Source organism: Annulohypoxylon maeteangense (assembly GCF_022496945.1).
Source record: "Annulohypoxylon maeteangense strain CBS 123835 unplaced genomic scaffold GGS22scaffold_9, whole genome shotgun sequence".
Taxonomy (NCBI): domain Eukaryota; kingdom Fungi; phylum Ascomycota; class Sordariomycetes; order Xylariales; family Hypoxylaceae; genus Annulohypoxylon; species Annulohypoxylon maeteangense.
In genome coordinates this window covers 1390079-1417377 of record NW_025953256.1, presented here as the reverse complement: position 1 = coordinate 1417377, position 27299 = coordinate 1390079, and the positions used below count along the sequence as shown (strand labels likewise).

The following is a 27299-nucleotide window of genomic DNA, read 5'->3' as shown; positions in this document are numbered from 1 at the left end:
GGCAAATACTAATGGATATGATAATTCTAATAGTGTTTTAAAACCTAAATCAAGAGTTGTTTACTTCAGGATTAGTTTCTATACTATTCAGTCAACTCCTGAATCAGTTTGTTTGTTACCAGCTATTATTCTGCAACCAATTGGGTGCCGATTCTTATATCGAAACTTAAATCTTTCTTCATGCCATTATGTTATAAAAACCTATGATATTTATTGTAAAGAATATCTGCATGGCTCGTATCTCTTCTGCTGCTCTAATTGGGGATCGGGAGGCACAGCACCTTAAGAATCGATGACTAAATCTGGCCCCCTTTTCTTATCAGTGCCTACCTACCTACCTACCTAGGCACATAACTGATCATCCTCTTTAGTCGTCTTACATGCCAAATTCTAACATCATATTTTTTTAAAAAAAACCCTCAAATTAAATTGACAAGATGAAATTGATTATTTCGGGAGCCACGGGCTTCGTGGCTAAAGAAGTCATACGACAAAGTTTAAGCAGAAGTGAGATCACATCGGTGGTGGCCTTAGCCCGCAAGCCGATAGCCATCCCCGAAAAGCTTGCCGATGGCGCGGATCCCTCGAAACTTAGGAGCGTTGTCGTGAAAGACTATGATCACTATTCGGAAGAGGTCAAGAAGGAGTTTGCTGGGGCGTCAGCATGTATATGGTAAGACTACGGCGGACATAAGTTTTAAGTCCGGATGGGGCGCTGACGAAAACCAGGACTGTTGCCATTACGCCGTCGAAATCTAAGATGTATGATTTCGAGGAAGTCAAGCGTATCTGCCAGACATGCACCTTGGCAGGTTTTAATGCCATTTGCGAGTCTGGTGTCTCGAAACCATTCCGGTTCCTGTATATGAGCGGGGCGACTACCGAGAGAGATCAGACAAAGACTCCGCGATTTCTCCCACAATACTCTCTCATGCGAGTAAGTGCTGAGTATATACGCCATCGCTCACCGAGATGAAGCTAATGGAACGGTTTAGGGAGATACAGAAAACAAGGTACTTGCGTTGGCTTCCGGGCTCGATGGGGTCGAGGCGTGTGCTGCCAAACCAGGTTTCATCACCGCACCTGGCGAGATACTGAAATCTATCGCCGCCACCATGATACAATTGACAGCAGGAGTCCCTAGTATTAGTGTCGTGGATCTTGCGAAAGTGATGCTGGATCAGGTCGTCAACGGTTTCGAGAAAGAACCGTTAACTCCTGAAGATTTGGCAAGGATCGCGAAAAAGCTTAATAGCTCTTAAAAAGGAAGTGACCATGATATGGGGTTTCATTATACGAAACGTATTAGTTACCTAACAATAGTTTTACAGTTCATGTGTTGGACTCGCCGGAGAATTAAAGAGGGATTTAGGTGAAATTCATTTATAGTAGGTGATCATCCCGTGATCCCTCAGGCACTCAAATAAAACAACCTAGCAGCTAACATATCTAAGGTATACATTCTAAATATATATGATATGTCCCTACATACATTCTTTCTCCTCGCTAATAGCCGAAACGTTAAATCTAGCCATTCTTAGATTCAGAAAACGTGGGGCGGCCAAGCTGTAGATAATAAGTATTCGTGAGGAGAAAGGAGAAAGCAAGCATGGGACTTAAGCTCCCAAAGCTATATCTCTGCTCTTAGTTTACCCCTTTAGGCCAAAATAAGTCCATCTCTAGATTCCAAGTCGCATTTTAATATCTGCGGAGTCTTCGTGGGGCAGAAATCAAGCTGCAATATTAACAAGCAATTTTCCCGCTGATTCTCCCGGGACCGGGAATGGTTTTAACTATGACAGGTCCTGGGGTAGCAGTAACGGCACTTGCTTTTGAAGATCGATCCAAGGCATATACTTATTACTAACGTGTCCCACTATACACGAACCCGTTCCCTTCTCCCCCGGATCTCGAGTCAAACCCAGCGATCCACCAAGGGCTTCACCAACACCAGGAAACAGGAACCACACCATGCATTACCGCGTCTTAAGCATCTGCGCCGCCGCCATCGGGGCCCTGCTGCCCACAGTGACAGCAGAGTGCAACCGAACGTACATCCAAGCCTTCTCCGACGAGTACGTCAAAGCGCACGAGAACGGACAACTAAACCAGCTCGAGAACATCGCGGACAACTTCACGTACATGGAGAACAACAAGACGCGGGAGATCACAGGCGGCATCTTCAACAACGCGTTGAAGATCGACCACCGCCACACCATCGTCGACACCGTCGACTGCGCCTCCTTCACCGAGCTCATCATCACGCACAACGCCTCCGGCGAGCCCGCGCCCTACGTCATCGGCACCCAGATCCGCCACAGCCCCGGCGACCACAGCGTGTATCTCATCGACCTCATCGTCTCGACCACCGGGTCCTGGCTCTTCAACGCCTCCCGCACGCTGGAGTACGCGTCGAAGGAGAACTGGAGCTTGATCGACGAGGACAAACTCGATACCCGCGAGGCCCTGAAGCAGGCCGCTGACGCGTACCTCGATATGTGGAATAACCGCAGCGCGATTGACGCCGTGCCTTGGGGCACCCCGTGCGTTCGCCTCGAGGGCAGCGTGTACACTGGCTCGGGCTCGCCGACGGATTCGTGTAAGGTCGGTATCCCGACGAATAATAACCAGGCGCCGAATTCGGGGCGCAGGTATGTTATTGATCCTACGTACGGCTCGATTAGTGTGTTGTGTATCTTTGAACACTTGAGTATGGCGCCCGATAGTCATGAGTTCCGCATGGAGAATGGGAAGTTACGGTATATTCATACTATTACGCTGGCTCGAAGTGGGTTTCTTAGGGCGGAGGAGTTGGAGTCTGCGCAGCGGGTGAGGAATCGGAGACGGAGAGGAGGCCGGCTGGGTGGCTCGCTTGAGTCGTAAGGTGGGAAGGCAGATGGTTTCCTGAGCTCCTTTTATCATATGTTCTTTGGGATATGAGGATATGTAAGCTCAGGTTATCCTGGGATTAAAAGTAGCAAGAATCCTAGTAGCTACCAAGACTCCATTTCTAGTGTAGTGATCACGGCTTTACGACACCCTTCATACCTTACGGTAGTATTTTAGAATCAGTCTTGTGACATTGGTACATGATGAACTCATTCCATTACAAGGTAATCCTCAAGCGCCACCCTCGAGCAGTGCTTTCATTACATTAGGGGTTAACCCTATACAAAGAAAAGCCTTGCCATCCAGTATTACATGTGTTCGTAGCAGAGCAAAGAAACAAGTGTACTCGAACATATCCCTTCCACTTTCTCCGTAACATCTTCCAGTCCTCCTTTTGTCCATGTACATATTAACTCAAGCAAGCCGTAGTTGCACAAGCGAAGTTTGGTACAAAGTACTGAACATGTACCGACAGAACGAACGGAGTTATAGCTCCATGAAGTATCCCGGAGTTCTGAATCGTAGGCGGATATCCAACATAATCTTGGATGCGTCGTCATGTAAGGGGACTTCGTCGTGGTCCCGGATCGAGACAAATTCATCGCCACAGAGCGCGTATTGCTTTCGTAGACGCGACTCTCGGACCTGGTTTATCACGCCACGGAAATGTGGGCTGCGCAGGAGCATGTAGAACTCGATCTTCTTACGCTTAACATCAAAGCCAGCATCGGGCTCTAGCTTAGTCGCTGTAGTTTTGGCCTTGGTCAGAATAACTACCGTGATCTTTCCGACATCGTGCTTATCGGTATATTCCAATACCGTCTCCGTAGCGTGGGCGCCATCATCCTGTGCTGTTATTTCGGACATGGTACCAGAGCCTGGTTCGGTATCGTTGGCTTTGGGTTTCTCCTTGAGGTTTCGTCCTGCCTCCACGATCTTGCAAGCCTCGCGTCTGAAACGTATCTCGTCGCCCATTAACTGATCCATCATAGGCATCCATAGGAATGATACCTCATGGTTTTTCTGGTCCGCCACAAAATCTTCCATCACAGGGTCACTGATCGCCACATCCTTCATCTGTACCAAGCTCATAGTGCCGTCTTTAGGGCGGTATAGGGTATATGGTTGTTCTGGAATATTGGGATATGCTCTGGTTATAAAGAGGCTGTCCGAAGGATCCGTGTAAAAATATGCTCGAAGTTTAGCGTCATCCTGTGAAAGTCGAGAGAACAGTAGGTGCCCTCCACCGCCAGTACGTGGGTGGTTGATGACGACCTTGGTTCGAGGGAGGCATTTTTCTCGAAAGATTCGTTCGATCTCGGCCTTCCACGACTTGCATACGCGTCGAAAGTTGCACCATAAGTATGGCATCATGTAGTCGGGCAGATTTTTGAGTAGGATAATGAATACCTCGGGTGGGAGAGGTTGTTTGTAGGGTTCTACTGCGACACTGGCAGAGATTTGGTCCTGGCTCAAATCCATGGAGACGTGAATCGTGAAAGTAGAAAATGAAGAAGGGACGGTAATATAGCTAAAACGATGCCTCAGACAATGGAGCAATATAAAAAAGCCCTGGGTAGGAGCTGAGGATGTAATTGTGGTTGATTTATCACCTCCCCAAGATTTGCAAGGTGTGTAAGGTGACGAGAAAGGTTTATTTTACGTCTCGATATTTTTCTGTTGTGGTTAAGGTAAAGGTAACGACCACATAGGAAGCTAATGGTGGATGTGTACGAGAAAGTGGGTTGATTTCGAATGGCACCTAGGCACTAAGGCTGTCGACAGAGGTGCTGTCAGTGTGAATATCTACAACTGTCTTTCCTCCTATAAGGTTAGTCTGAGATTGGCTGACGGTCCACACTACGACTTCAAGAGTCCCATCAAGGAACGGGTGATATGGCTACGAAGCTTACTGATATTGTCAATTAAATAAACATTGTCCTGTACATAGATACAAAAGAAACCCGCCCCTTCCCCTCCCCTTTTCTTGAAATATTAAACTCGATAGATTCAAATATCCTCATATTTGATTTGTTAGATGTTCTAAGGAACCAGATACTTGTAGGCTACCTATATAGATACAGTAACTCATGTAGCTAAAGCTCCTAACAGTAGCTAGGATACTCAACATACCATGTACCCAGGTACTTATATACCTATCTGTAGTCACGCCACGAGTATATGGGAGGTTATAAGACGACAAATTCTCACGAGTTTGAATTTTTTCCTTTTAAGAGCCTTTGAAAAGTGATTTAAGAAGCCACAGAATCTCGTGCCTTGATCATTGACAGTGTGAAGTCGAGAAAAGGGATATAGGAAAGACCGGTCGCACCAATGACTAAATCCGAGTGTTCCTTCCGCGTATCAGGATAGACCGGGTTACGTTAGCTGCGGACCGATCCGGAATCGGGAAATATGGGACTACCAACCGGCAGCAAGATACGTACTCCTTAACGTTGTGCCTTTTTTTTACTTCCATGAATACATGCTTCAATCTTCTACAAATGACTCATTTTCCAATATCCTACTTTGATCCCAGTTCGTACACATTTGCATATATCACAGGTTCATAATTGGTGGTAATACTATATTTTTTTTTCGTAAAGACATGAGGGTATAAAGCTCACACAGAAAATCCTTACTCATGCATCACCAGCCAATATCCGATATCAACAATTCGTAACCCTACGTTACTCAGCTAGCCTAGAATGGCTGTATTACGACCCATATAACCCACCACGATACACTTTTGACAGATTTATAATAACATGCTAATTCAAAGGGGATATTAAACATCAGTGCGCTTCTCTTCGAGAGCGGCGGTCGGTACTACATCCTCCGGTCTCTCATCACTGTATTTGAGGTCCGTCTCGAGAGAAGTAGTATCCTCTATCTTCATGAAGATGATCGGGGCGGCAACTAAGAGAGAGCCGGCGCAGACAGCCCACTGTCAATGATGGTTAGCTAGAGACCTAAATCTTGTATAAAAAAAGCTGCAGTGTAGACTTACTGTAACGGCGAAGAGAGTATTATACTCAATGTGAACACCGTCCAAACGCCAAAATACAGCAGCACCGGCTGACTGGAGACCCTTGTAAAAACCAGTCATATTGGCGGTTCTTCGGCCAGAGTTGGAGAGCGCTCCCATGTACCTAGCAAAGAAGTTAGATTTGATTTATTCAATCGATCAACGATTTTTGTACTTATGAACGTACCAGTAGATGCATGTTTGCCAGCAGGCGTCGTAAAAGCCGTAGAAGATGTAGAGGAACATGGGTCCAAGGAATTTAGGGTCGGTCCAGTCAATCTTTTCGTTCTCATATGATTCTTCCATTGTGACTTCTCGCGAAACCTGTTGTCTCTGCCACGCGTATCCACCGCCCCAGATAGCGAAGGTTAGGGCAAAAAGCGCAAGAAAAGAGATCTTGGCACGCATTGATCGTCGGATCTTGGGGTAATCGAGGGCGTATCCGAAGATAACGGCACCAAAGATCTGGGCAAGCCAGTAAAGCAAGTTGTTGAGCGAGCGAGCCCTAACGTTGAAGTGGGCGAGGTTGAGCCCATTCTGCTGGTATGTGTAGAAGATGTTGGATGAGAAGAACATAGGGAACAAAGCAACAACCCAGGGGCTAAGAGAGATACACTGCCAAAGGCCGATGAATTCACTCTGCCAGGTTGGGTTCTTCATGACAATGACCTTGGAGCCATCGTCTCGAATAACCTTGTCGGCGTTGACGAGGAGGAAAGTGACAGCAGCACCAACTACCATCAGGACAATGAAACCAACGTAGGTACCGTCCGTGACTGTACCACCAGTGTTGTTGACATTCTGGCCGAGAGGAATCAAGCTACCGATGACAGCGCCGAGGTTGAAAATGATCCAAAACCAACTGATGTATCGACCCTTAGACTCCTCGGGTGGGTAAGCCATCATGATAGCACCCTGCGCGGTCCAAAGCAAACCGGCGCAAAGACCCAGTAAAGCACCAGCAAAGATAACAAAACCAACGTTCTTCGTATGGTTGTAGCACAAAAGACTGGCGGAATAAATGCAGTAACCGAAGCCGCCGATACCCAAAGTTGCCTTGATACCGAGCTTGTTGGCGAAAGAACCGGAGAAGAAGGCAACAACGGCGAAGACAGAGTAGAGGGCAGTAGACGCATGATCCTGGACTGTTCCGTCGACCTGACCACCACCACCGAGACCACTCAACGCATTATACATGCCAGGGCATAGGAAACACACCAGAGCCACCATAAGAAGTTGCATCTTCGGTGACGCATACCATATTTCCCTCCTGCCGACCTGGAAACCCTTGTATATCCAACCATCTGGGCGCGGTTCCAGGGTGTGGGTGCTAAGATTGGAATGAGGTTCGGTCTCAGACCCGACTGTCCCCTTTGCATCTGCCATTTTGAAGCTTTTTGGTAATCGCTCAGCTACGTGGTCGTCGATCGATTTTTTTACGAGTCGAAATATGGTCGAAGCAAGCTCTTTGACAAGACCTATGGGTGTTTTAGTGTCAGCTTATGATCACCGCAAATCCTGTAATGCGCAAGCTTTAAGAGAAACATTCCAGAGACATTCTAGAGACAGTTTCTTTAAAGGGAGTATTGTATATTGTATAAGTGAAGGAGGCTAATTAACATACCTTATTCGAATTGCTAATCGCCGTCGCGGCTAAATTAACTCGATCTTTGAAGTTGACAGGAGATGGAGGAGACAAAAGAAGGTCGAGATGCGCCGAAGCGGGCAAGGAAGATAATATAAAATAATTATTGTACCACAGTACAAGGGCCTTCACTAGTCAGATAAGGCGATGTTTTTATTAATACGATGTATGGCACGTGTGAAATAAGAAAATAACATTACCTGTGCATGTACCAAGCGATGTACCGCCTACGGAAACCACGCCAACCAACCAACAAAGGAATGGCATTTCTCAAGCCGCACCTACCTTAACCTACCTAACCTAGCGCTGATCGGATGCTACCTGGAAGCTTGGGTACATATCTGAATACTTGGGTACATGCTACATAGCTGGGTACTGGACGTTCTAGCCTGGATCTTCTCAGGTCTGGTTTGGGATGGAATGGAACACAAGCTGACATGGTAACACCATCAGCGCTCAGCCGAATCTCTCCAGCTCCGGAGTCCATTTCCCCTATCACAAGTATGATTTGCGAACGTCGCTCGAGACGATGGTTCAAGGTTACGTGACACTCCCGGCATTCGCATAGGTGTATCTTTGACATCTCGTCCGCAGCACGGGACGAGACGAAAAAACTACCTAGGATTCAGGACCCTCCACTAATAAGATTTAGGGTTCTGGGGATGCTGGGGCGCGGAAAATGCGCTAAACGGCTTATGGCCGAATAAAAGTGGGTAGATTTCAGATGATCCTTCGCGAGCTCCGTACCCTTGGTGATAAGCCTATCAACTTATTGAAGCCGTACGATGTTATCGTATATGTATATGTATGTAAGCTAATCCGTGATGCTATTGAAAAGGAATCTCGTGTTTCTTCAAACCGTTTCTAGAAATAGAAAACTGATGCTACTAGATAATTGCCAGTGGTAGTCACAGATGATCCGACGTTCTCGTCATTGCGAATAACATGTCTTTGCGCATTTAAGCATGGTCCATGTGGAAGCTTAATTGAAGAGCGAAAAATAGAACTGAAAGGCCCTTACATGACAAGCATGGCAAAAACCTTGAAATTCGTCTAGGCTTCACTCCCTAATCCTTAGAGCACCACACACTAAGCAAGGATAAAGACCGTCCGGACCTGGATAGCTCGCGAGATAACCGATAAGAATAGAGATAGCGGCGGACCGAATATGGAAATCATGCCGTCTCTGATTGGGTATAGTGAATCCTAAATCACGGGTCGAACTATGTACATGACGATTGGGCATTTTCATTGGCTAGAAACTTAGACATGGCTCTGTCCGGGGAAGGAAGTTACTTCTACTATGGTATGCATTTAAGTTTGTATTTGGAGAAGGATTCATCATTAATGTTCGGTTAGACAACACTTTCCTCTCGTTGGTCACTTGTGCCTCTGTCATATGTAACGTTGCCCAACTTTCCCTCTTCTCGCTCACCATTTCCTTCGCGGGAATAATCATCAACGACCAACTTCACAAGATGCTTTTTTTCAGCCAACAAATATCGCTAGTACCCGAAATCTACACTTGTACCTCGATTGGTAACTGACTGTTACGATGCGCATCATTCGTCCCGACGCTCTGGTAATGTTACAAAGATAACAGATCCGCTGGATCTCACAGTACCTAGTAGTATATGCGAAGCTATCAGCTTTGAGATAAACCTAACTTTACTTGACTTAAGCATGTTCGATTGAACTCTAGGCCGAAACGAAACAAGTAGGCCACGAAAAAGCTTACCTTATTGGCGTCAACTATTACCTACTTCCAAGAGAATCTCACCCTTATGTGAGACATCAAACCTACAGTCGCATTCCGTGGTAACACAAGGAATCTTAGGTCCGAATTGCCTTCCATGGTTCTTGCATGATGCCGTCGTATGCAAGCGTGCGAGGTTACATCCCACGATTCAACACTCGATCATACGTCCGCATCTCTAAGAGTACATCATGTACGATTATGGCGGACTACGATTCCAGATCATAATGATCCCAACATCGACTAATAACAGAATAAGTAGAGTCATGATTGTTTTTACAAGCAACGAGTCTCGTTTACTATTATGTAATCAACTTGATTGCCCTACAGCTACATATGTGCCTAGCAGTAGTACCGGCTCTCCGGTAAGCACAAGAAATTCTCAGCTTTAAATATGCAGGTCAACTTCTCCCATGGTAATCCATTTTAATTAATTGCAGGGCGAATAGCTTCCACAATATTCTTATGGAATATACCTGTGGCATATTTGAGTACTACTTATCTAGCAATAAGCTAAGAAAACTCACTCGAGAAAATATTTCTCGAAAATGACACGATCGCAATTGAGTAAAACGGGTTGGTGGTTAACCACACACCTCTCACCATTGTACAAGTCAAAATGTGTTGGTGAAAGTCATAGATATAGCATGGGTTTCTTGTATCACGCATATCACAACGAAACGGCATCTTGAACAACATTGGTAAATCTCTATTTTTCTGAAGGGGAAAATAAGTCTCACCATGTTCATCGTCAGGTAATCTCTCACTACCTACTTAAACTCCTTCGTTCTCTCTTCCAAGGTTACCATCATGATTACCTTGGTAACACATGTTAACGCCACCTCGGAAGTCGGATTCAGCTGAATTCATTCTGCATGGTATCGCGAGGCTCACAGAGCCGCGTCATAGTAAGATGAATGAGCAAACCTAATATATTGGTATCTATGGTATCAAATTGGGTTACCTAAGCCTCTCCTTTTTCTCGACCCGCTCGCAACGTTGTACGATATCCCCAAGCATATCCGGGGTACATATGGAAAATACGACGGTACCTACCCCAACTCTGCATATTTAAAAGTATACCTACCGTGGTATCTGTATAGCGCCTACATATATTTCGGATCCAATTCTGGTCTCGGCCGGATATTCTCTTGAAAGCTCCGTTGCATTTTAATGGTCGTCTGATTATTCGCAGATTTGGTAGCTAGGTAGATGGTTACCCAGTTACATACTAGGTATGAAACGTAAGCTTACCTGCTGCCAACAGAGTTGCGATAGCTTATGTATGTGACACAGATACACATATGAGAATATCTTCTACAATTCCCTGTTGTTTTACTTTTAATCTATAACCATCACATTGGTTGGCTATGGGTCGATGAGAGGGACCCTTCCTATGAAGTGCTTGGTCAATCCTCTTAGTACTCAATAGATCTTCTATGCATCCTAAAAAAGCTTAAAAACGCCAAGAACATGTTTCTATTATGTAGTTAGTTGCTATTTAGAAACTACCATTTGCTTGGTACCTACCTGCTTGGGTATCCGTGAGTCCTCAAATACTCTAAATGACCACGCAAGCAATTCCTAGAGGAATTGCAAGGCAGGCAATCTTCCCAAGTGTTAGGATCTTACTGCTTGGTTAAATAGCATACCTGCCTCATCTAATTCCAACCTATATCCTTCGTTGGTGAAGACAGTGGAGGAGATGAGCCGTGCCACAAGAAGCCATACATGCGCCGCCTATTACCACCCCAACCCCACTAACAAGCAGCTTGCACAATCCTCCCATTGACCGCCAAATTCCCCTGAAGCTACACTAAAGCATTATGGTAAGATAAGAAATTTAAAGGCTTGGCTGTAAGCTATAATATTGAATGGGGACCAAATTAACTGAAAATAGTGTTGACAGCGGCGCCTTGTGCGTGTGTTGAGTTGCTTCTCATAGCATATTGTAAATACCTACCTAATTATGAGATAAACATATTATGTAAACGAAGGCAAATATAAATTCTCACTTGAAAACGCCATAGCTAAGAAATTAAACAAAAACGACATTTCAAATTTGCGTTTTTGTGGTTGGCTGTTAGGTGCCTAGTAGTATCACAATGTACTATGCTTCGAATCTCCTCTAAGTACAAGGTAAGAGCAACGGCTCTTCTGAAAAAGTGTACAGCAAGTTTCATCTAGCTATACACTATGTCGGCGACAAGGGAATTGGTCAAAGATAGAATTAAGCATCTCAATAGATGGATAAAGTATCACCATGGTATTCTGACCTGGAAATGGCGTAAGCCCTAACGTATCACACATGTACTTCACTTCTCTAAGCAGATTCAAGTCCAGCAATGATATTGTTCTTTTGGTCAATACGTTTATCCTCATGGCGTAGCATGCATGCTAAGGTAGTACATCCATATCTGTCTGGACCTCATTCAACCTTATACAACAGGTTCTTCCCAATGCGACAGGTGGAACCGTGGACATTTCGTATATCCCCCCTGATATTTCCTGCCGTCCCCCCATCATCCACGTCAAGACCCAAATGCTTTTCCCGTTGTCCTGCGAATGCTGCTTCCAGGTATGCCAAACTCCGCCAACTTTTTAATTCAATCGTGCAATAGCGAATAATCGAGCGCTCACTGAGGGGGATCTAGCTCCGTGAGACTCGTTCGCCGGGTGGTATGTGTGTGTGAATAAACAATATGTGTCGATAATAGAAGTAGTAAGGTCATTTCCGTTTCCCTGCCTGTAAACGCCGGTGACCAGTGTGGTGTCGAATGATGTGTAAACCGATGGACCAACCGTCCAAACCCCCCAAATGCTTCATAATCGAATAACAAAAACAAAACGATAGGGGTATCAATAGATAAGATGAAATGAGGAGTCAAAAGGATAGTAGTAATAAGCGGCGGAGGATGGTGAGATGATAGCAACAATCATAGGATGATTGCTACAACGGGAGCTTGGGTGTTATCAGGTAGAGACGGTGTTGTTGTTATGATGTCGATCTCTTGACATCCAGCTGAATAAATCAGCTTTCTGGCCAGCTGGTGTAGTGACCGTACCGTCAATAGGGGTCTTAAGGAGGTTTTCTCGGGGCTCAAGTAGCAGACTCTTTCGGTAGTAGCTGACTTGAACATTACCCTGGTCTAGTTCTTTAACTCGGGTAACTTGTGCTTGGATCCATTCCTGCATGTCGGGGATTTCTGTGAGCCTGTAAGGGATCTGAAATCGCTGAAGTTCACCGATAATCTTGGCGGTGCGAGTATGCTTGTCAAAGTTGATTACTGTCAAACCACTGTCGGTTGCACCGGCACTGGGCAGTTGCTTTGTAGGCGGGTTGCCAATATCAACAAATGTGAGATCAGTTAGGAACATGCCGAGGAAGGGTAGGCACGGGGGGACGTGGCCCTGAAGGCGAGCTCGAAGCACCTTGTTATTGTTGGCTGGTTCGACAACAGCTTGTAATGACTTCAGCATTTCTCGGCGTTTCGGGCTCACGAGGTCCCACGTCTTTCGCAGGCGGCTAATAATCGAATTATTTAGGCTGCACACGATAGACATGAGACCATCATAGTTGTTCAGCTCGAGGCATTGGTGGGCAATCTTAATCCATTGCTTGATAACCACAGCCCGCTTTTTAACTTCTGGGTATTGGAGAATAGTATCGGCCACGAGGTTAGATAAGTCAGTGGAGAAGCTCGACATAGCTTTCACATTGGGTGAAGATGCGCCATTTTTCTTCATCCATTGCGACCCTAATAACTCTTCCGGCATGATTGAGCAGAAGATACTCATTTGCTTGAGGGTTAACTGACGCGCAACCTCAAGAGGCTCAAAGTCAAGGAACGACGGGCAGCTCCCTCCTGACTTCCAGTTATTGAGCAAACCATGCTGGCTCTTGGATAGAGCAGGATTTGGCATCGGTGTATCGACAGGCACGAACTGAGAGATGGACGTGTTTGTCTTTCCCATAGATGATACTAGACGAGGGACAAGCGAACCGTCTGTAGAAGAAACTCGTTGTGAAAGTTCCATGATGCGTTTGCCTGCGGAAGGAAGAAGAGACCCAAGTTTGAATTCAGCGAAGTGCTGAATAAGCGGAAGCGCTTCGCGATCGGTTGAATCACGCCAATGTGATTCCAGCCATCCTTTCAAGACGTTGTAGACACGTAATCTTACTGGGCTTGCAGTGCTGGAATTTTCGCCCACGTAATCGAAGCGTTCAATAAGAGTTTCAACTAACGCGGTGGGAGAGCAAAATAGCCTAAATGTGAGATAAAAGGCGGACACAAACATGGCGTCTGGTGTCGCTTCGTGGGTTGTGAGCCGCTCTACTAGGGCTGGTAGTGAGCCACCAGTAACCTGGCCCTCCTTGTTGAACATTAGCTCGTGGGCGAACGTCTTCTCTAACAATTTCGACTCCAATTCGTCAACTTCTTCGCTTACACTAGAACTAGCAGTAGTGCTCATATCTGACAAAGAGGGTTGGGTCTTAGGTACGAGTGAATGATCAGGTGTAGTGGCACGTGTTGAAGTATCAGAGACCATGCTAGCTTCTGAGTCACGGCTAAGATAGGTGCTGTTGCTCCCGGAACTAGAAGCGGTGCCTGTATCAGACCGAAATGAACTGTGATATTCACCATCGTGCGATGTCTCAGTGGCTGGGCTGTATGGCTCATCTACAGAAAGGGAAGTCGTGAGTCTCGGAAGCGCAGGAAGTGAGGGCCGGAGAGAGGATACAGAAGATGCCATGCTTGAAGCCGCATCATCCGTAATCATAGATTGAGGTCTGGATGCCGGTGGAGAGGTGTGTTGTTCGGTGCTTGGGTGTCCCTCTGTTGAGTCATTAACTGGTACATCGGGTAGAGGTTTATCCATAGAAAGATGAACTGAGTGGGTGGGCCTGGGCGATGGTTCAGACGTCTTTGCTTCCGAAATTGTTGACTCGGCCGGCGTGCGAGGCCTACTTTCGGACACAGCCTCGAAAACGCCCAGGTCAATGTCCAAGTTTCCATTCTCAACCTCGAATTCGAAATCTCCAATCCGCTCCAAAACCCACTTAGTCTTTGCAACACATTCACCAGCTGCCTTGACACATCCAGTAGCAGCGAGAAGAAGTCTGCTGTTGTCCTGGGGAATTATAAGGTCTTCGCCATCTGGTCCTCTATTACCTAGGATTTCACGCGCGGAGTAAACTAAATCCCTAATGCGGTCGTACATAGCAACGCGTGACTGTCCTAACGTCTCCGAAACTGACGTGTTGTGGTCGCATATCGCGTCAACTACTGAGAAAAGTTGGCCACCAGAAATGACGGAATGCTTGATGGCGAGGGCCAGTTCCGGTCGAGATTGCGATTGGACGTGTAGCCGACCAATGAAGGATCCAAGGTGCGACAAGAAAGTATCGTGACAGGAGTTGAGCCGCTCCGAAACAAGCTTCTGCGATTGCGACAATGGTGAAGGGCCGGCCAGAGACACTCTGTGTGATATACTAGCCGATAATCGATTCCCTTGTAGTGGATTCATCTGAGACATCCGATTATTCGCTGCGTTACCAGACGAGTAAACGCATGACAAACGCTTGTTGGCTGATTCACTCGTTTGTACGCCTTCGGTAACTGGTGGCGCCAGACCTTTGGTGGGTCCCGCTTCGATGTCCGCCCGGGAAGATGCAGATTGGTCCTCTGCTTGGCCGTTCTCGAATGCCGTCGACTCCAAAGGTGGCGTTGGTGGAACAAACGATTCTTCGACAACAGTTGCCATTACTGTCACTGCCGGCGCTCGTAACTGCCTATCTTCTTCAATTAAGTCAAGAAATCGTACTCCCTTTACGACAATTTTGAAAGCTTTCAAGATCATCTCATCGATGATGTCGTTAACATCGTCAGCAGATTGCGTTAGACCTCTCAATGTCTCCTGTAGCCTCTTCGCGGTCTTGACCAAAGATGACAGTTCAGAAAGCAAAGATTTCCTGCCTCGTCGTAGGCTTTCGCTTCTCTGTACTGTAGCCGACTCACGAGTTAAACAATGAGTGCGTTCCTAAAAAACAGAAAATAATTAGTCACATAAAATCAAACCTATGGACCTGATGAGGTTTTAGCCTACCAAGAGATAGCGCACACCCGCAATGATGCCCTTCATAAATTCCTGGTTACCAAAAATGTCCCGGTCATTTGTTGCTGTGCTTCGTAGTAGATCCCAGAAATTCAAGAGTGCGTTCAATAAATTCCTCATCTCATCTGGGTCGTATGCTTCACAGTAGTTCGTCGGCAGCCAACCTCTTGCGCCGGATACAAGTAAAGTTCCGTCAGCCCATCCATTGGTATGGATCGAATGAACCAAGACTACATCTCCTTCGTTCAGTGGTAACGTCACAGTCGAATCGGTCATAGCATACGTCGGGTGAAACGGGTAGAAAGCTCGCAGAAAATTGTGGAAGATGGGATTTGATGGCGTCGGTTGGGGAATTAATTCTTCCTGCGAATCATTGGGCGTCGAGGGCGGAGTTATCTGAGATTGAGAATATGGGTTTGTGGATGCTGCCGACTCACTTCCATCATCCGAATCCTTGGCTGCATTTTCGGTCCGGCTTTTATTGATAGTGAGAGGCGCCACTTGGAGGCTCGCTCGCATGGGTTGGTCATCCAGCATCATGATTGCTGCAGAACTGAGCTGTAGAGAACCATGGGAACAAATTGTTGCTGTTACTTTCGCAACAGCCGAGAACTGTAGAGGAGATATCTAACCTCCTCAGAATGCAGATGCTCTAATAGGCCTGCTTCGTGTGTTGGGCCTTCCTATAATATTTCGAGGTCCGATAACTTCCTAATACCATAAACAACAGAATCGGGTAGGCGGCTCCTGGGAAAGTTTGGCGTGATATTGGTGTCAAGAATCACTACCTTGCTAGGTAGGAGCAGCGTTAGGAGGCAATCAGAAGATGCTATGCTAAGAAACGAGGGATATGTTAGTACGCGAGCGTTTGTTGTTTGTAAGTTTGGCTTGGAAGGCAATCCGAGAACATGAAGGAATGAAGGGAGACCAAAGTAAGTGGTATCGGGTCCTAGGATGATGGGAGGGGTCCAAGCTAGGAATGTCGAGATTGTCTAGGCTTAGCTAAACAATTTCAGGGTATGTTCTCGACGCCGAGTTTCAGGCCTTATTCGCTATGACGAAGCCCCTTCCACTAAGCCGGTAACATGCCAGAAGTACCTAGGAAGATCCTTTCCTCTGTTCCACCATGCGCAATTGGAAGTCGGAAGGGAACTATGCCACTATGCGTACCTCGTGGGTTTTGATGCAGCAACCCGGCAAACGGAAGACCATCACTCCCGATCTTTTTCGTGTAAAGACCAGAAGATTCAAGAATATCGTATAAAAAAAGAACGCAATTTACCTTTGCTGCGGCCCTCCACTGGCAATTCAATTAAAGCTTTTCTTTTTTTTCGAGAAAAGGCTAGTTGGATAGATACTCGATGTTAGTAGTAACAATAATGGTTCAAGGCGGTTCCACCAGTCTGCCAGAAGGTCCGAATTATTTTTCTTTTCGGATCGAGATGTCTTTAATCGCAGGTTATATACTCCTGCTCTCAAATGCGATCCAACTATTTCCAGGACCAATTAAAAAGAATAGTCGAGAAAGTTAACTGGAGTACTCTTGATGGATGAATATATCGAGAGGTCGAGAGAAGTATTAACAGATCAAGTGTGGATGCGTGCGCAAGATGTATAGATGGATAAAAGACGGATGCGTCGTATTGTAGTACTCTCGGATCCGTGCGATGGACCTTGCGTCGAATCCTGTGCCGCCGCGAAGAGTTGACTTCTAATGCAAAATGTCAAACCGAACTTGTGTATGTATGTACGTGCGTGGGTGCGTAGGTGCGCGTATGCAAGTGTTGGATTAGGATATATCTGTGTAAGTCGTGAGTATGAAAAAAATGGTAAGACGAAACGCAGATAATCAAGGTAGGTTAAGGCAAGTAAGGTAGGGGGATGCAGGAGAAAAAATGGAAGCTACGAAGTAGACCAGTACGCTCCTGCATGTGCTGCTATCAACTATTATCTTATTATCCACGTTATTGGACCTGTCTGCTACTACCCCCCCATGCAGCTATGCCTAACAAAGACTGAGGTCGGCAACGTTTTTATTAGGCATGATGGACCTGCGAGCCGGGAATATGTACAATATACGTACATATAAGGCATGTACCATATAATTTACATTGTACTTACCTACAGTTGAAGGCAGGGGAAAAGAACCTAGACCGGGGGTGCTTTCAGGAACGCAACCTTGAAGGATTGGAGCAGTTTAGGGGAGGTGCAAGCTCCAGTAGTCTAGCACCACTAATTGGAGGGTTTTGGGCGAGCTCTGGTTAGAACGGCTGCTAATTTGACACCCACTGTGACCTAGCAGGGATACAAGCTTAGTGGTGGGACGACAGAATACAAGGATTAATCTTGCAGGTGCAGGGTATCCGGGGTTTCCCCAGTGAACAGTCACCTAACCTAATTCGACCGTAGCAGGGGTAGTTTGGTCGTACAGTAACGTACACTGTAGCCGAAAACTTCAAGCTTAGCTCAATCGTTCGCGGGAGTTTCCAGTGGCGTTTACTCAGCCCATTATCAGCTAAAGTCAAAGACTTTTCACTATTTTCATGCGAAATCCATCTCATGACGTCTTTTTTCTTCTAAGGCATCTCATTCAATGTTCGCCGATCTCGAAAATACGTAACTTTCTTAAGGCTTACGACCGACACTCGTCAGTGATCACATACGCTCATTCATGCAGCTTGGTGTCGGCGCTAATTCTTGGGTTCTGTCTAATCGTTAGGTCTTATGTATGATGGTAAGTAAACCATCCGATGCTATTGGCAACCTAGAACAACACGCGAGATTTATTGTTAGTGAAGGTGCGAGTTCCAATAAAAATTTTAAGTTCTCTTATTTTTACAGTACGTACTAGTATGGTACTCATTTGTTAGAACTGGGCCAACAAAGGCTCGTGGGGAAAGGTATCCAATAAGCTTAGATCTCGATTGCCGCGATGTTAAGCTTTGAATGGATGCATTTCTATAATTGCTAAACCTATGCAGCTATCATACTCATCGTCAATACATGTTAAGCTGGTGGAAATCTCTTTTCTTTCTGCCCTCTCCTCATACAATGCGGTATCCAAGTGCTTAGCTTAATTATCTACATATATGAACTGAACGTCCGCTTTGGACAATTGCGGTGGAATACAAAATATTAAATGATGATAAGTAGCACAGACTGTATAATGCCTTTAGATCTGTTTGTATAGTCGGGGATTTTGGGGTTAGTGTACCAAGGTGATAAGAAACATGGACCGTCGTAAGCAACCTGGCGGATCGTACCGTTCTTTGAGAAATATCGAGATGGTAGATCCCCCCTCTAGCCACACAGAGCTTACCGGCGGAATAAAAGTCCTAGGTAAGAATTTTAGTCGTCTGTATTCCGGTTGGGAAATGAAAATGGAACGCCGGCTTCAAGGGAAGTGGACAGTTGAATGCCCAGGTGTTGATTGTTAAGTTGGATGTGAGGTTGGAGGTTAACATGGGGGGAAACAATACTACGGATCAGATAATACGCACCACATAGCAACGGGTATGGTTGCCTGAGTTGGAATGTCTCTTTATAGAATTGATGTTTTTAGTTTACATGCAATTTATATACGTACCTGAATATGTACTAAAAGATAAATTATATGGTGCTTCTACATACATACATACATACTTCATCATCGTATTTAAACTCATATTTAACGACTTGATAACTTCTTCTCTAGTTATATGTCATTTGATAGAATACTTAGTAGTACTAGGAATCAGAACCGACCTAGGTAAATAGACTAACTAAAGTGTCAGATGTAAGAATTCTTTAGATAAACCACGTAAAATAACTCTGGAAGTCACACAACATTGCCAACAGTAGTAGCAGCAAAAGTCTAGAGCGTGATTATCTTTATATGTACATACATCGATATCACATCACCAACTGGATATGTACATATGGTATAGACCAATAGAATTAGAGACCAACCCACGCCGCGTGCATTTAGTGCAACCTTATATCTCTATTTGCTCATTGGATTCTACAACATATTTTTTTTTTCGTCCACGCTAAATCCACCATACATCACACACCATCCACCACCCGTTACATTACCACTGCTGAAGAACGACATTTTCATCCCGCGTCCCGCATCCCGCATATATCGTTGTTCCAATGATCTTCAGGAACAAACCATAAGGGTCCATAAGACAATGAATTGTTCAATAGAATCGTTCCCGACCATACGCGGCATTAGTCGCGCATACATCGAATATCAACCCTACCAATCACATTTTCGAGGCTTTCTTACAGCTCAATTCAATAAGACATAACCCACTCCGAAACCCTACTTCGCATAGTCTTCTCCTCCTCCTAAGCCACAGCGCACACCTATAGGCACTTTTAAGGAACTTTGATTAGTTACGAGTCTCCGAGGCTTGCATTATCACTATCACCAACTTCTATCGGGACGTCCTTTTTAGGTATCTCCTCACTTACACCCGCAAGATCCAGCCCAAAGGATTTAGTACGTCGCCACTGGGTCTGACACTATACAGAATGTCAGCTTTCATTAGGGCAGCCCAGTCGTATTCAGATGTAACACATGCTATAGTCGATATAATTGGTCTTGGCCACCTTACGAATGATGGTCGTTGCCACAGTGCCACACGAACCATACTAGACTGATTAGACAAAAAGAAAAAGCGACGGAGAGCGTGCCCTTCGGCCGCTATACCGTATCCAGAGATATTCTGATACTGTCGGCTGCAAGGGGTAGGCGGCATCCACGCAGAGCTCAGGGATTTCCCTGTGACAATATCAGGACCCTGCCTAGCCTGGCGACGCCTCGAGTTGCTAATGCAAGCCTCTCTCATCCTCTCCCGCGTAAGCTCATTGCGACATGTGTAAACTAGGAACATCCACGTTGGCCGAGTTCGGGACCTCGCCAAAAAAGAACGTGCTTCCGGATCATCGCCAACACTAGATTATGCGAAAGGACCGGAGCTTCACCCGGTTCACCTGCTTCCGAATTCGATCTTCTCCAGATCAGCAACATTATTCGGCTAAGATAGATCGACTCTTCAGAGGAGTCTAATCCTTCGTACTTACCAATACCTATTCCACTATTCCGCGCAAAGCCACGGCGCCAAATATCCAGCAAGTACAATGACCGCCGTGCATCGCTGCTACCGTATCCTCGAGAGTTAGATTGCTTCTTCTAAGTCGAGCAATTAGATCCAATTAACAGCGAATACGTGAGAATTGCCTTAGCCTTAAAAGTTCGTATCTGCACCAAATCCAAAGCCGCAATCAGGGTGTTGCTTTCCCCCAATCGTGGACAAATACGACTGGCGACAGCTAGCTGTGAGATTTATCTCGTCGGAATTATTGACTATTGCCTGCGGTCTGCGGAAAATGTCGTGTAGATATCACGAAATGCCACGCCCCGCGATGCAGGCCGACTTGGCGAATATTCACCGTGTACTGAAGTACCACTTCTGCTCACGCTGCGAAGCTCACAATGATGACACGAGCCCGTTGACCCGAATAGACATAGGAACTCATTGCTAAGATATTGACCAAGCTACCAAAGAGAGCTGGAGTACCAAAAGAATTAAGATTATGATTACGAGCGACCAGCTCTTTGCCATGTTCGGATGCCAATCTGGGGAGTAGAGCCGAGAACCCCCCCTAGTGTCGTCACGAATCTCGACTGAGTCAACTTTGGTTGCCAAGGCTACTGTGTAATTTGTACATGGGCTGACAGAGTTAAGACAAGTGTGTTATTCAGCATCAAATACCTATCTAGGTCTTAATAACGTCACATACATACTTGCGTTACCAAAAGACAAATAGGTATCGCACCGGAATTCCTCAATATCTACTCAGACGCAGGTACCTTAGATACCTTACCTAGCAGCTTTCTAGCAGCTACCGGGGTTACAGTATTTTCCTAGCTTGCCACGAGGAGAGGTCGTCCAAGCGCGTTTAAAAAAGGAATCATTCTCAGTCTTTCCAACAGACGATATTTCGACAATACCATAACGTGCCAGTTTACCTACCTAGCTACCTACATAGGGTACCAAGCCTTACCAAGCTCTACCTTAGTTAGGTACGATGGTTCATAATGTGAAGCCAGCGTCGGGTCAATGTAATCCTAAAAACCGATTCCCACCACCTGCAAGATTAGAGAGACCCCACCCAATGCGTACCGTAAAGTCCGCTTCTAGAAATGAGCCAGGTTGCTAGGGAGCCTGTCATGGACCAACGGACAAAGTCTAGAATACTGAAGGATTCACCCTAGCCTAGCTGGTCTGTAGCGCACGTCGTCAATTGCAACGCGTGCGCAATGGCCACTTCACGACCCAATTGTTGAATTGCGAGCTCTTTAGACGCCGACTATCTGCAGAACACTATCGATTCATCGTCGGACAACCTCGGCATGCGAAGATCGACCTGTCTGTGCACATTCTTACTGATACCCTCCAACAGTTCAGTCGAAAATTTGCCTCAGCCATTCATTCCCAAAGAAAGGCAAAAGCCTCAAGCTTCCCCACCTATCTTACCTGAGGCTATCTTTAGCTGCATACATACCCAAGATCAGTTTTCAGAAGAGTCCCGCCCATGCTGACCCGGGAGCGTTCCGGAGGTACATACAGAGTAGGAAGGTTGGGTCATAGACCGGAGAAATCCTGACGCAATTTCGAGGGTCAACCCTTGGAGATCTAAATGGAATCGCTACAACCCGAATACATGCTATGCGTACTGCTATGCGTACCTATGTACGTTCGCTTGTCATAACGCATATCTGACATGAGCAAGGGTCTCGACGACGTCGATTTCAAAGTTACCAATCGGTGCAGAAGGGCCTACTCCTAAGCACGTACTCTACAGAGGTTTCTCCTAAACCGATTGGCAAAGATCTTATTGGTTAAATGCTGGCTCTCACTATCGTCAATGACCTTGCTTCGCTACAACTCAGTTGTCAACCTATATGTGAAACAGCAATCTATAAAATGTTAACTAACAATAAAATATCAAGGCGTGCATTAGGTCAGTCTAGCAAACTTGCACTCTAAAAACTCGATTATTCGATCGATTCGCCAACTTGACTGAAGTGGCCAACACACTTACCTAGACACTGTATAACTTGGTGCCTTAGTCAATTGTCATATTTACCAACTGTCGATAACATATCATTTCTCTTCTTCTACATCAAGATACCATACATATCTACACCATGAGAAAAATTTCAGGAGTACGCCCGAGTTAGGGCCAACCGGGCTTTCGGGACCGTCCTACTTGCAGAGGTGCCGGGATGATGTTCGTGTTCTACGATATAGGATTGAGATCCACTCCTCGAAAGCTTCCAACGGTCCTTCTAAATAAAACGTCCTGCAAGGGATTTCTCTTGAACCGTACGAACGGGTACCGACAAATCTTTGATGTACAGCAACAACCAAGCGGACGGATTCCAGCTGCAGCAACCCCACTAATGGGCGTCGCCAGCCAGCCAACGTACCTTTACATCCGTTATTCCTATTCCCAAAAAAAAACATGGTCAAAATCGCGTGTCATATTCCTTCGGGACAGAATGTCTCGCTCAGAACGTGTAAATCACGCGCCTCAAATTCTACAAGACGTTGTACCATGAATGCTAATCGACCCATCGACCTATTAGCGAAATTTGATTTTAACACCTGCTAAGATGCTTCTCCAACGGGATTTTTCACTTCTCTGTTCTATCCCATACTGTGGTTCTTCACAATTGGTATTCTCAACTCCTGCAGATTCAAACGAGGAACCGTTCTAAGAATCCTTGCGCCCCTCTGGTTGTCTAGTTGTCTCCAGTCAAGTCTGGCGTAAACTAAAAACTTCAATTTTCCTATCCTTTCGTGTCTTAGAACGAGTACGAGGTTAGTTGGATTTGTGCAGCCGCTTTGATCATGCCATCACCATGGTCATTCATTTAGCTCATTCGCTAGTTGTTAGAGGTTAGATAGCCGGCATTGGCAATTGACCTTTGGAACATGGCCAATGAAATCCAATGCCGACTACCTGGCGCAAGCCACACGGCTTCTCTTGAGACATCAAATAGAACATGTAGTTTCTCGAAGCCAGATTATCCTTGGATAAGCTTCAGCGGGGCGTTAAAACAAGACAAGGCGACGGCTCGAGGCAAGTTGCCGTGATTATTTAGAGACCGTGGCGTAGCCTAATGTGCTTAGCCGAAGATGGCGTCTTGAACCATTGAGATCCTTTGATAGGTTGCTCCGGCAATCATAAATTTGCAGGAACCGTTGGTCCTTGCGAACCGTTCGCCTGGGCGTCCCCAGCGCTGGTCCGGAGCCCTACCTAGTAGCGTTCAACTTATTACATTATGGATATCATTACTATGGTAACCAATCGCGAATCTCAGCCTCGTCATCCGCTCAAGGAACCATCTCTCGCGGAATTGCCGTTGCAAATATTTGAGTGGACGCAAATATCAATTCGTGTCAGAAACCAGATTAAGTTAGATCTCGCGGATGCGACCTCTATGAAGCGGTGACACCCCAAAGGGCTGAAAGGATGATCGCTCCAGGGGTATAACAACTCGACATGGAATTCGGATCTGATCTGATTCCGGTCAGTGCATAAACATGAGCACGGGCTCAAGCATAGAACAGTTGGTTTCGTCACGTAACAAAACGAGAAATGATACCGGGAGTAATTATATCAATTGTCATTCCCTTTGATGCCAACTTCTAGATGCAGGGCGAATCACGAAATCTCATTTGTCGGGACATACGGTAACGTCGGAAAGCCACTTACCTCATGGATACCAGTATGATCCACCAACGATAGATCTTGGCAAAGAAAATATCACTCAAAAGGCGTCAGCAATTGTATTGGTCCTACTACCGGCACTTCCGATCGGACTATGTACGTCCGTACAGAGCAGCAGTCTGTCCCGTCCTGTCCGTCCTGAACGGCAGGTATCTGAATTGGGAAATAGGGATGCCCATCTCAGGTCAGAATCGGGTTGATTTAGAAACATACCATCCCATATCGTACTGTATCATACCCAAACCACACGCCGTCGCACTACAAGGCTGAAAATGCTTATTCCTTATTCCGGAAGCCACGCGAGCCACGCAGGTACGCGAATAGCCACGAGGGATTCCTAATCTAATTATAATTGCCTAACCTACCTCGATACCTACCTATTTCGTCCCTTCTACGCTAGAAGGGACGGAGACGACGTGGCCGCGCCCTCTGCGACCCCCTTCCCGTGTTCTAGGGGCGGGCCTCGCTGAAGATCTGTATCTGCCTGCATCTTGCAGTGCCGATCCTCCCTCCTTCACGTTAGAATGCCGCGCCCAAGAATCTCACCAACATCAGTCCGGCAGTAGATATTCCCCCCATTTAGGCTGCTACGACGACGGTATGATGCCAATCCTACCTAGTCGCGGAGTTCTAGATGGTTTGGATTAGGCAGATTGGCGAAAAAAGTTTAACCAACCCCTTTTTTTCTCTAGGCTTTGCAGAGTGCAGACTATTTGGACTTTACTAGCCGCGCAACGATGATGACGCTGTGGGGAGTGTAGGTAGGTAATTATGGATTATGTATTACTAGTACTGCTGCTATGTACAATGTCGCCGAGGCCAAAAGCCTAAGGCTTGCTTACTGCGGCGCATATACGAACGCCAACTGGTCCATCTCATCTCCGTCCTGGCCTAGGAAACCGACGATGCCCCATCCAGACGGCGCGGTGTATGTCGCGCAGTCAGAGGTTGAGGTGCCGGCGGAAAGAGTGCGACCGCTGCTCGTGGTCGCCTTGATGTAGAAGTTGCGCGTCTCCCCGCTCTTCTGGCCCTGGCAGAGCTGCGCGCTGGTCCAGCGCTCGCCCGAGTTCAGCGTTAGCGATGAGACGTCACCGCCGGTGCCGCCGTGCGTGAATGTAGTTCCGTCAGTTAGAGTAAGGCCGACGCTATCGAGACGCTTCGCGCCTCGGAAGGTGAGGACGCTGGCCTTGGGCGAGGTCTTGGTCGCGAGCGTGGTGACGTCGCTGAACCAGGCTCCGTGCGGGCCGCCCCAGAAACTGGATTGCCGCAGGGATGAGCCGGCCGACCAGGTGAAGTTGACGGTGATCGGGTTGTGGTCGGACAGGATGCTGCCGTTGGCCTGGAGGAACTTGTTGCTCTCGTAGTTCCAGTATGTCGCGGCTAGGCTCAGGAGCGGGCTGCCGCGGTAGAAGACCTTGTCGACGGTCTCGCACGTGTTGGTCGTGCTGGGGTTCGTGCAGATCGTCTCGACGGTGGGGACGACGCCGCCGCGGATCAGCTCGACCCAGGGGTCCTTCATGCCGTTCTGCGTGGAGAAGATGGTGATGCCGTCCCTGGTGCGCGTGTATCGGCTGTTGGTGTCGCCGTAAACGAGAACCGCGTTGCCCTTGCTGTTGGTGTCGATGGCATCGGCGACTTGCTTCAGGTTGGAAGAGCGAGCTGCCTCATCACCGTCCTCGGTACCCGCATCCGCGTGTAGGTTGTACACATCGACGTAGACGCCGTCATCGATGATGGCGCGCATAAACGTGTAGCCCTTAGGAGTCAAGCAATCGCTCTCGGAAGCATCGCTGCAAGTTGCCCACTTGACACGGTCGAAGTCGATCCAATTGAAGTTGGCCAGGGTGTTCAGCCCGGAGCCGAATGGCACCCCGCCGGAAGTGGCCGTGCGGTACGGGTGCGTGTCGGTAGAGTAGATGTAGGCGTGATAGTTGAAGTCCTGTGCTCGCTAGATTTTAGTCCCAAGATCTTGATTGTCCACAGCAGTGAATGCTCGGACCTCTGTTTCAACGAATGGGGGTGAATAGCACAGGGGTGCGGATGCAAGTCACAAGGATTTTAATGGGTTTCAAACCTCAACCGCGTTCGCAAACCTTTGCGTATCACGAATGCAGGGAGGATGGGTTGGGAAAGGGAGTAGGTATGTATGAAATGGGCGTCGGCTTACCTCCTGTACGTGAATTATGTCATAATTGTACTGGGAGAACTTGGTACCCATCTGCTGCGAGTTGCTGGTCTTGTCTCCAGGGACCTCGTTGCCGTTGAGGATCTCGGGCAAGCCTGCGACGTTCATGCTTAGGATGCTGAACTCGCCGCTGGTGGCTGCCAAGGCACCGCCGGCCGAGATGGCAAGGTTGACAATCTGGTACTTCATCTTTTCGGTGCGGTGCGAGAAAGGCGATGAGGATGCTACAGTATCTTCGTTATCGAAATGTCGATCCCATCAAGTCCTTTTATGTTATCAATCTATTTACCTACCCTCGGCACGAATTCCGAGTGCCCATATTGTTCTTGGTATCGATTAAGACCTGGGTTGCGGGAAGGTCGCATCTTCATCTCGCGATGTCTCCATTCGCTCGGTCTCCGATTCCACAACGGGGAGCTCGACCGGCGTTGTTCTTCGAAAGCCCGTGGTCGATGCAACGCATCTAGCTATCTAGCTGCTAATAACGGCTATTGCCGCTGAGAACTTGGTCAGTTCGTTCAGCTCATGTTCTCAGCCACTACGATGATTGGCCTCACACCTGCACTAGCTTACGTATACCGCGCTTTCTATTGTTCAAGATTGCCAAGATAAATCTTGGAGTTTCTTAGATCTCCAATCGTCATCGCACGTGAAAGGAGTAGAAAGGTTCACGATGTCCGGCATTTAATTTCAATCGAGCTATAGAACCGTCATCTTATTCTTCCATACCGCTTACTACGTTAGTAGTTAAAGATCTAGCGTTAGTTCTTAACTACCCATCGTACTATCTCATGGCGCGGGCCATGTCTAGTACCTGAGCTACGCCAGATTCATGACCGAAGCCGTGTTAGCAGCAGATACAGAACACTAACGAGTCCCTGTTCCCCGC

The 27299-nt window shown here is 46.8% G+C and overlaps 7 protein-coding genes across 7 annotated transcripts; 3 read left to right on the top strand and 4 right to left on the bottom strand.

Moving 5' to 3' along the window:
• Positions 1–437: 437 nt before the first annotated feature.
• On the top strand, positions 438–1365 carry GGS22DRAFT_200572 (NAD(P)-binding protein; the record flags this gene model as incomplete). The annotated part of the gene is made up of 3 exons (XM_047966454.1): positions 438–673; positions 730–937; positions 996–1365. 3 exons carry the CDS (start codon positions 438–440, stop codon positions 1260–1262), a joined length of 711 nt encoding a protein of 236 aa, XP_047818749.1. The 3' UTR covers positions 1263–1365.
• A 606-nt stretch (positions 1366–1971) lies between these two features.
• On the top strand, positions 1972–3158 carry GGS22DRAFT_180107 (uncharacterized protein; the record flags this gene model as incomplete). Its single annotated transcript, XM_047963734.1, has 2 exons — positions 1972–2829; positions 3114–3158. 2 exons carry the CDS (start codon positions 1972–1974, stop codon positions 3156–3158), a joined length of 903 nt encoding a protein of 300 aa, XP_047818748.1.
• A 217-nt stretch (positions 3159–3375) lies between these two features.
• Positions 3376–4371, bottom strand: GGS22DRAFT_189125 (uncharacterized protein; the record flags this gene model as incomplete). Its single annotated transcript, XM_047964805.1, has 1 exon — positions 3376–4371. One exon carries the CDS (start codon positions 4369–4371, stop codon positions 3376–3378), a length of 996 nt encoding a protein of 331 aa, XP_047818747.1.
• A 1091-nt stretch (positions 4372–5462) lies between these two features.
• GGS22DRAFT_164628 (MFS general substrate transporter) lies at positions 5463–7692 on the bottom strand. The gene is made up of 4 exons (XM_047961563.1): positions 7542–7692; positions 6105–7395; positions 5900–6041; positions 5463–5836 (listed from the first exon to the last, which is right to left on the bottom strand). The coding sequence occupies exons 2-4, from the start codon at positions 7301–7303 to the stop codon at positions 5678–5680; spliced, it is 1500 nt and encodes a 499-aa protein (XP_047818746.1). The 5' UTR covers positions 7304–7395; positions 7542–7692; the 3' UTR covers positions 5463–5677.
• A 3920-nt stretch (positions 7693–11612) lies between these two features.
• GGS22DRAFT_148109 (uncharacterized protein) lies at positions 11613–12115 on the top strand. The gene has a single exon (XM_047958974.1). The coding sequence runs from the start codon at positions 11664–11666 to the stop codon at positions 11937–11939; it is 276 nt and encodes a 91-aa protein (XP_047818745.1). The 5' UTR covers positions 11613–11663; the 3' UTR covers positions 11940–12115.
• Positions 11613–16560, bottom strand: GGS22DRAFT_164626 (ras GEF). Its single transcript, XM_047961562.1, has 3 exons — positions 16452–16560; positions 15428–16367; positions 11613–15361 (listed from the first exon to the last, which is right to left on the bottom strand). The coding sequence occupies exons 2-3, from the start codon at positions 15973–15975 to the stop codon at positions 12292–12294; spliced, it is 3618 nt and encodes a 1205-aa protein (XP_047818744.1). The 5' UTR covers positions 15976–16367; positions 16452–16560; the 3' UTR covers positions 11613–12291.
• An 8423-nt stretch (positions 16561–24983) lies between these two features.
• Positions 24984–26900, bottom strand: GGS22DRAFT_164619 (mannose-binding lectin). The gene is made up of 2 exons (XM_047961561.1): positions 26393–26900; positions 24984–26164 (listed from the first exon to the last, which is right to left on the bottom strand). The coding sequence occupies exons 1-2, from the start codon at positions 26597–26599 to the stop codon at positions 25064–25066; spliced, it is 1308 nt and encodes a 435-aa protein (XP_047818743.1). The 5' UTR covers positions 26600–26900; the 3' UTR covers positions 24984–25063.
• Positions 26901–27299: the final 399 nt, after the last annotated feature.

Coding starts and splice junctions, on each gene's coding strand:
- GGS22DRAFT_164628 (XM_047961563.1), bottom strand. CDS start 7,303: ATGGCAGATGCAAAGGGGACAGTCGGGTCTGAGACCGAACCTCATTCC. Junction 6,042..6,104: donor TGGCAAACATGCATCTACTG/GTACGTTCATAA, acceptor CTTCTTTGCTAG/GTACATGGGAGCGCTCTCCA. Junction 5,837..5,899: donor ATACTCTCTTCGCCGTTACA/GTAAGTCTACAC, acceptor CATCATTGACAG/TGGGCTGTCTGCGCCGGCTC.
- GGS22DRAFT_148109 (XM_047958974.1), top strand. CDS start 11,664: ATGATATTGTTCTTTTGGTCAATACGTTTATCCTCATGGCGTAGCATG.
- GGS22DRAFT_164626 (XM_047961562.1), bottom strand. CDS start 15,975: ATGATGCTGGATGACCAACCCATGCGAGCGAGCCTCCAAGTGGCGCCT. Junction 15,362..15,427: donor GCGGGTGTGCGCTATCTCTT/GGTAGGCTAAAA, acceptor TTCTGTTTTTTA/GGAACGCACTCATTGTTTAA.
- GGS22DRAFT_164619 (XM_047961561.1), bottom strand. CDS start 26,599: ATGAAGTACCAGATTGTCAACCTTGCCATCTCGGCCGGCGGTGCCTTG. Junction 26,165..26,392: donor ACATAATTCACGTACAGGAG/GTAAGCCGACGC, acceptor TAGCGAGCACAG/GACTTCAACTATCACGCCTA.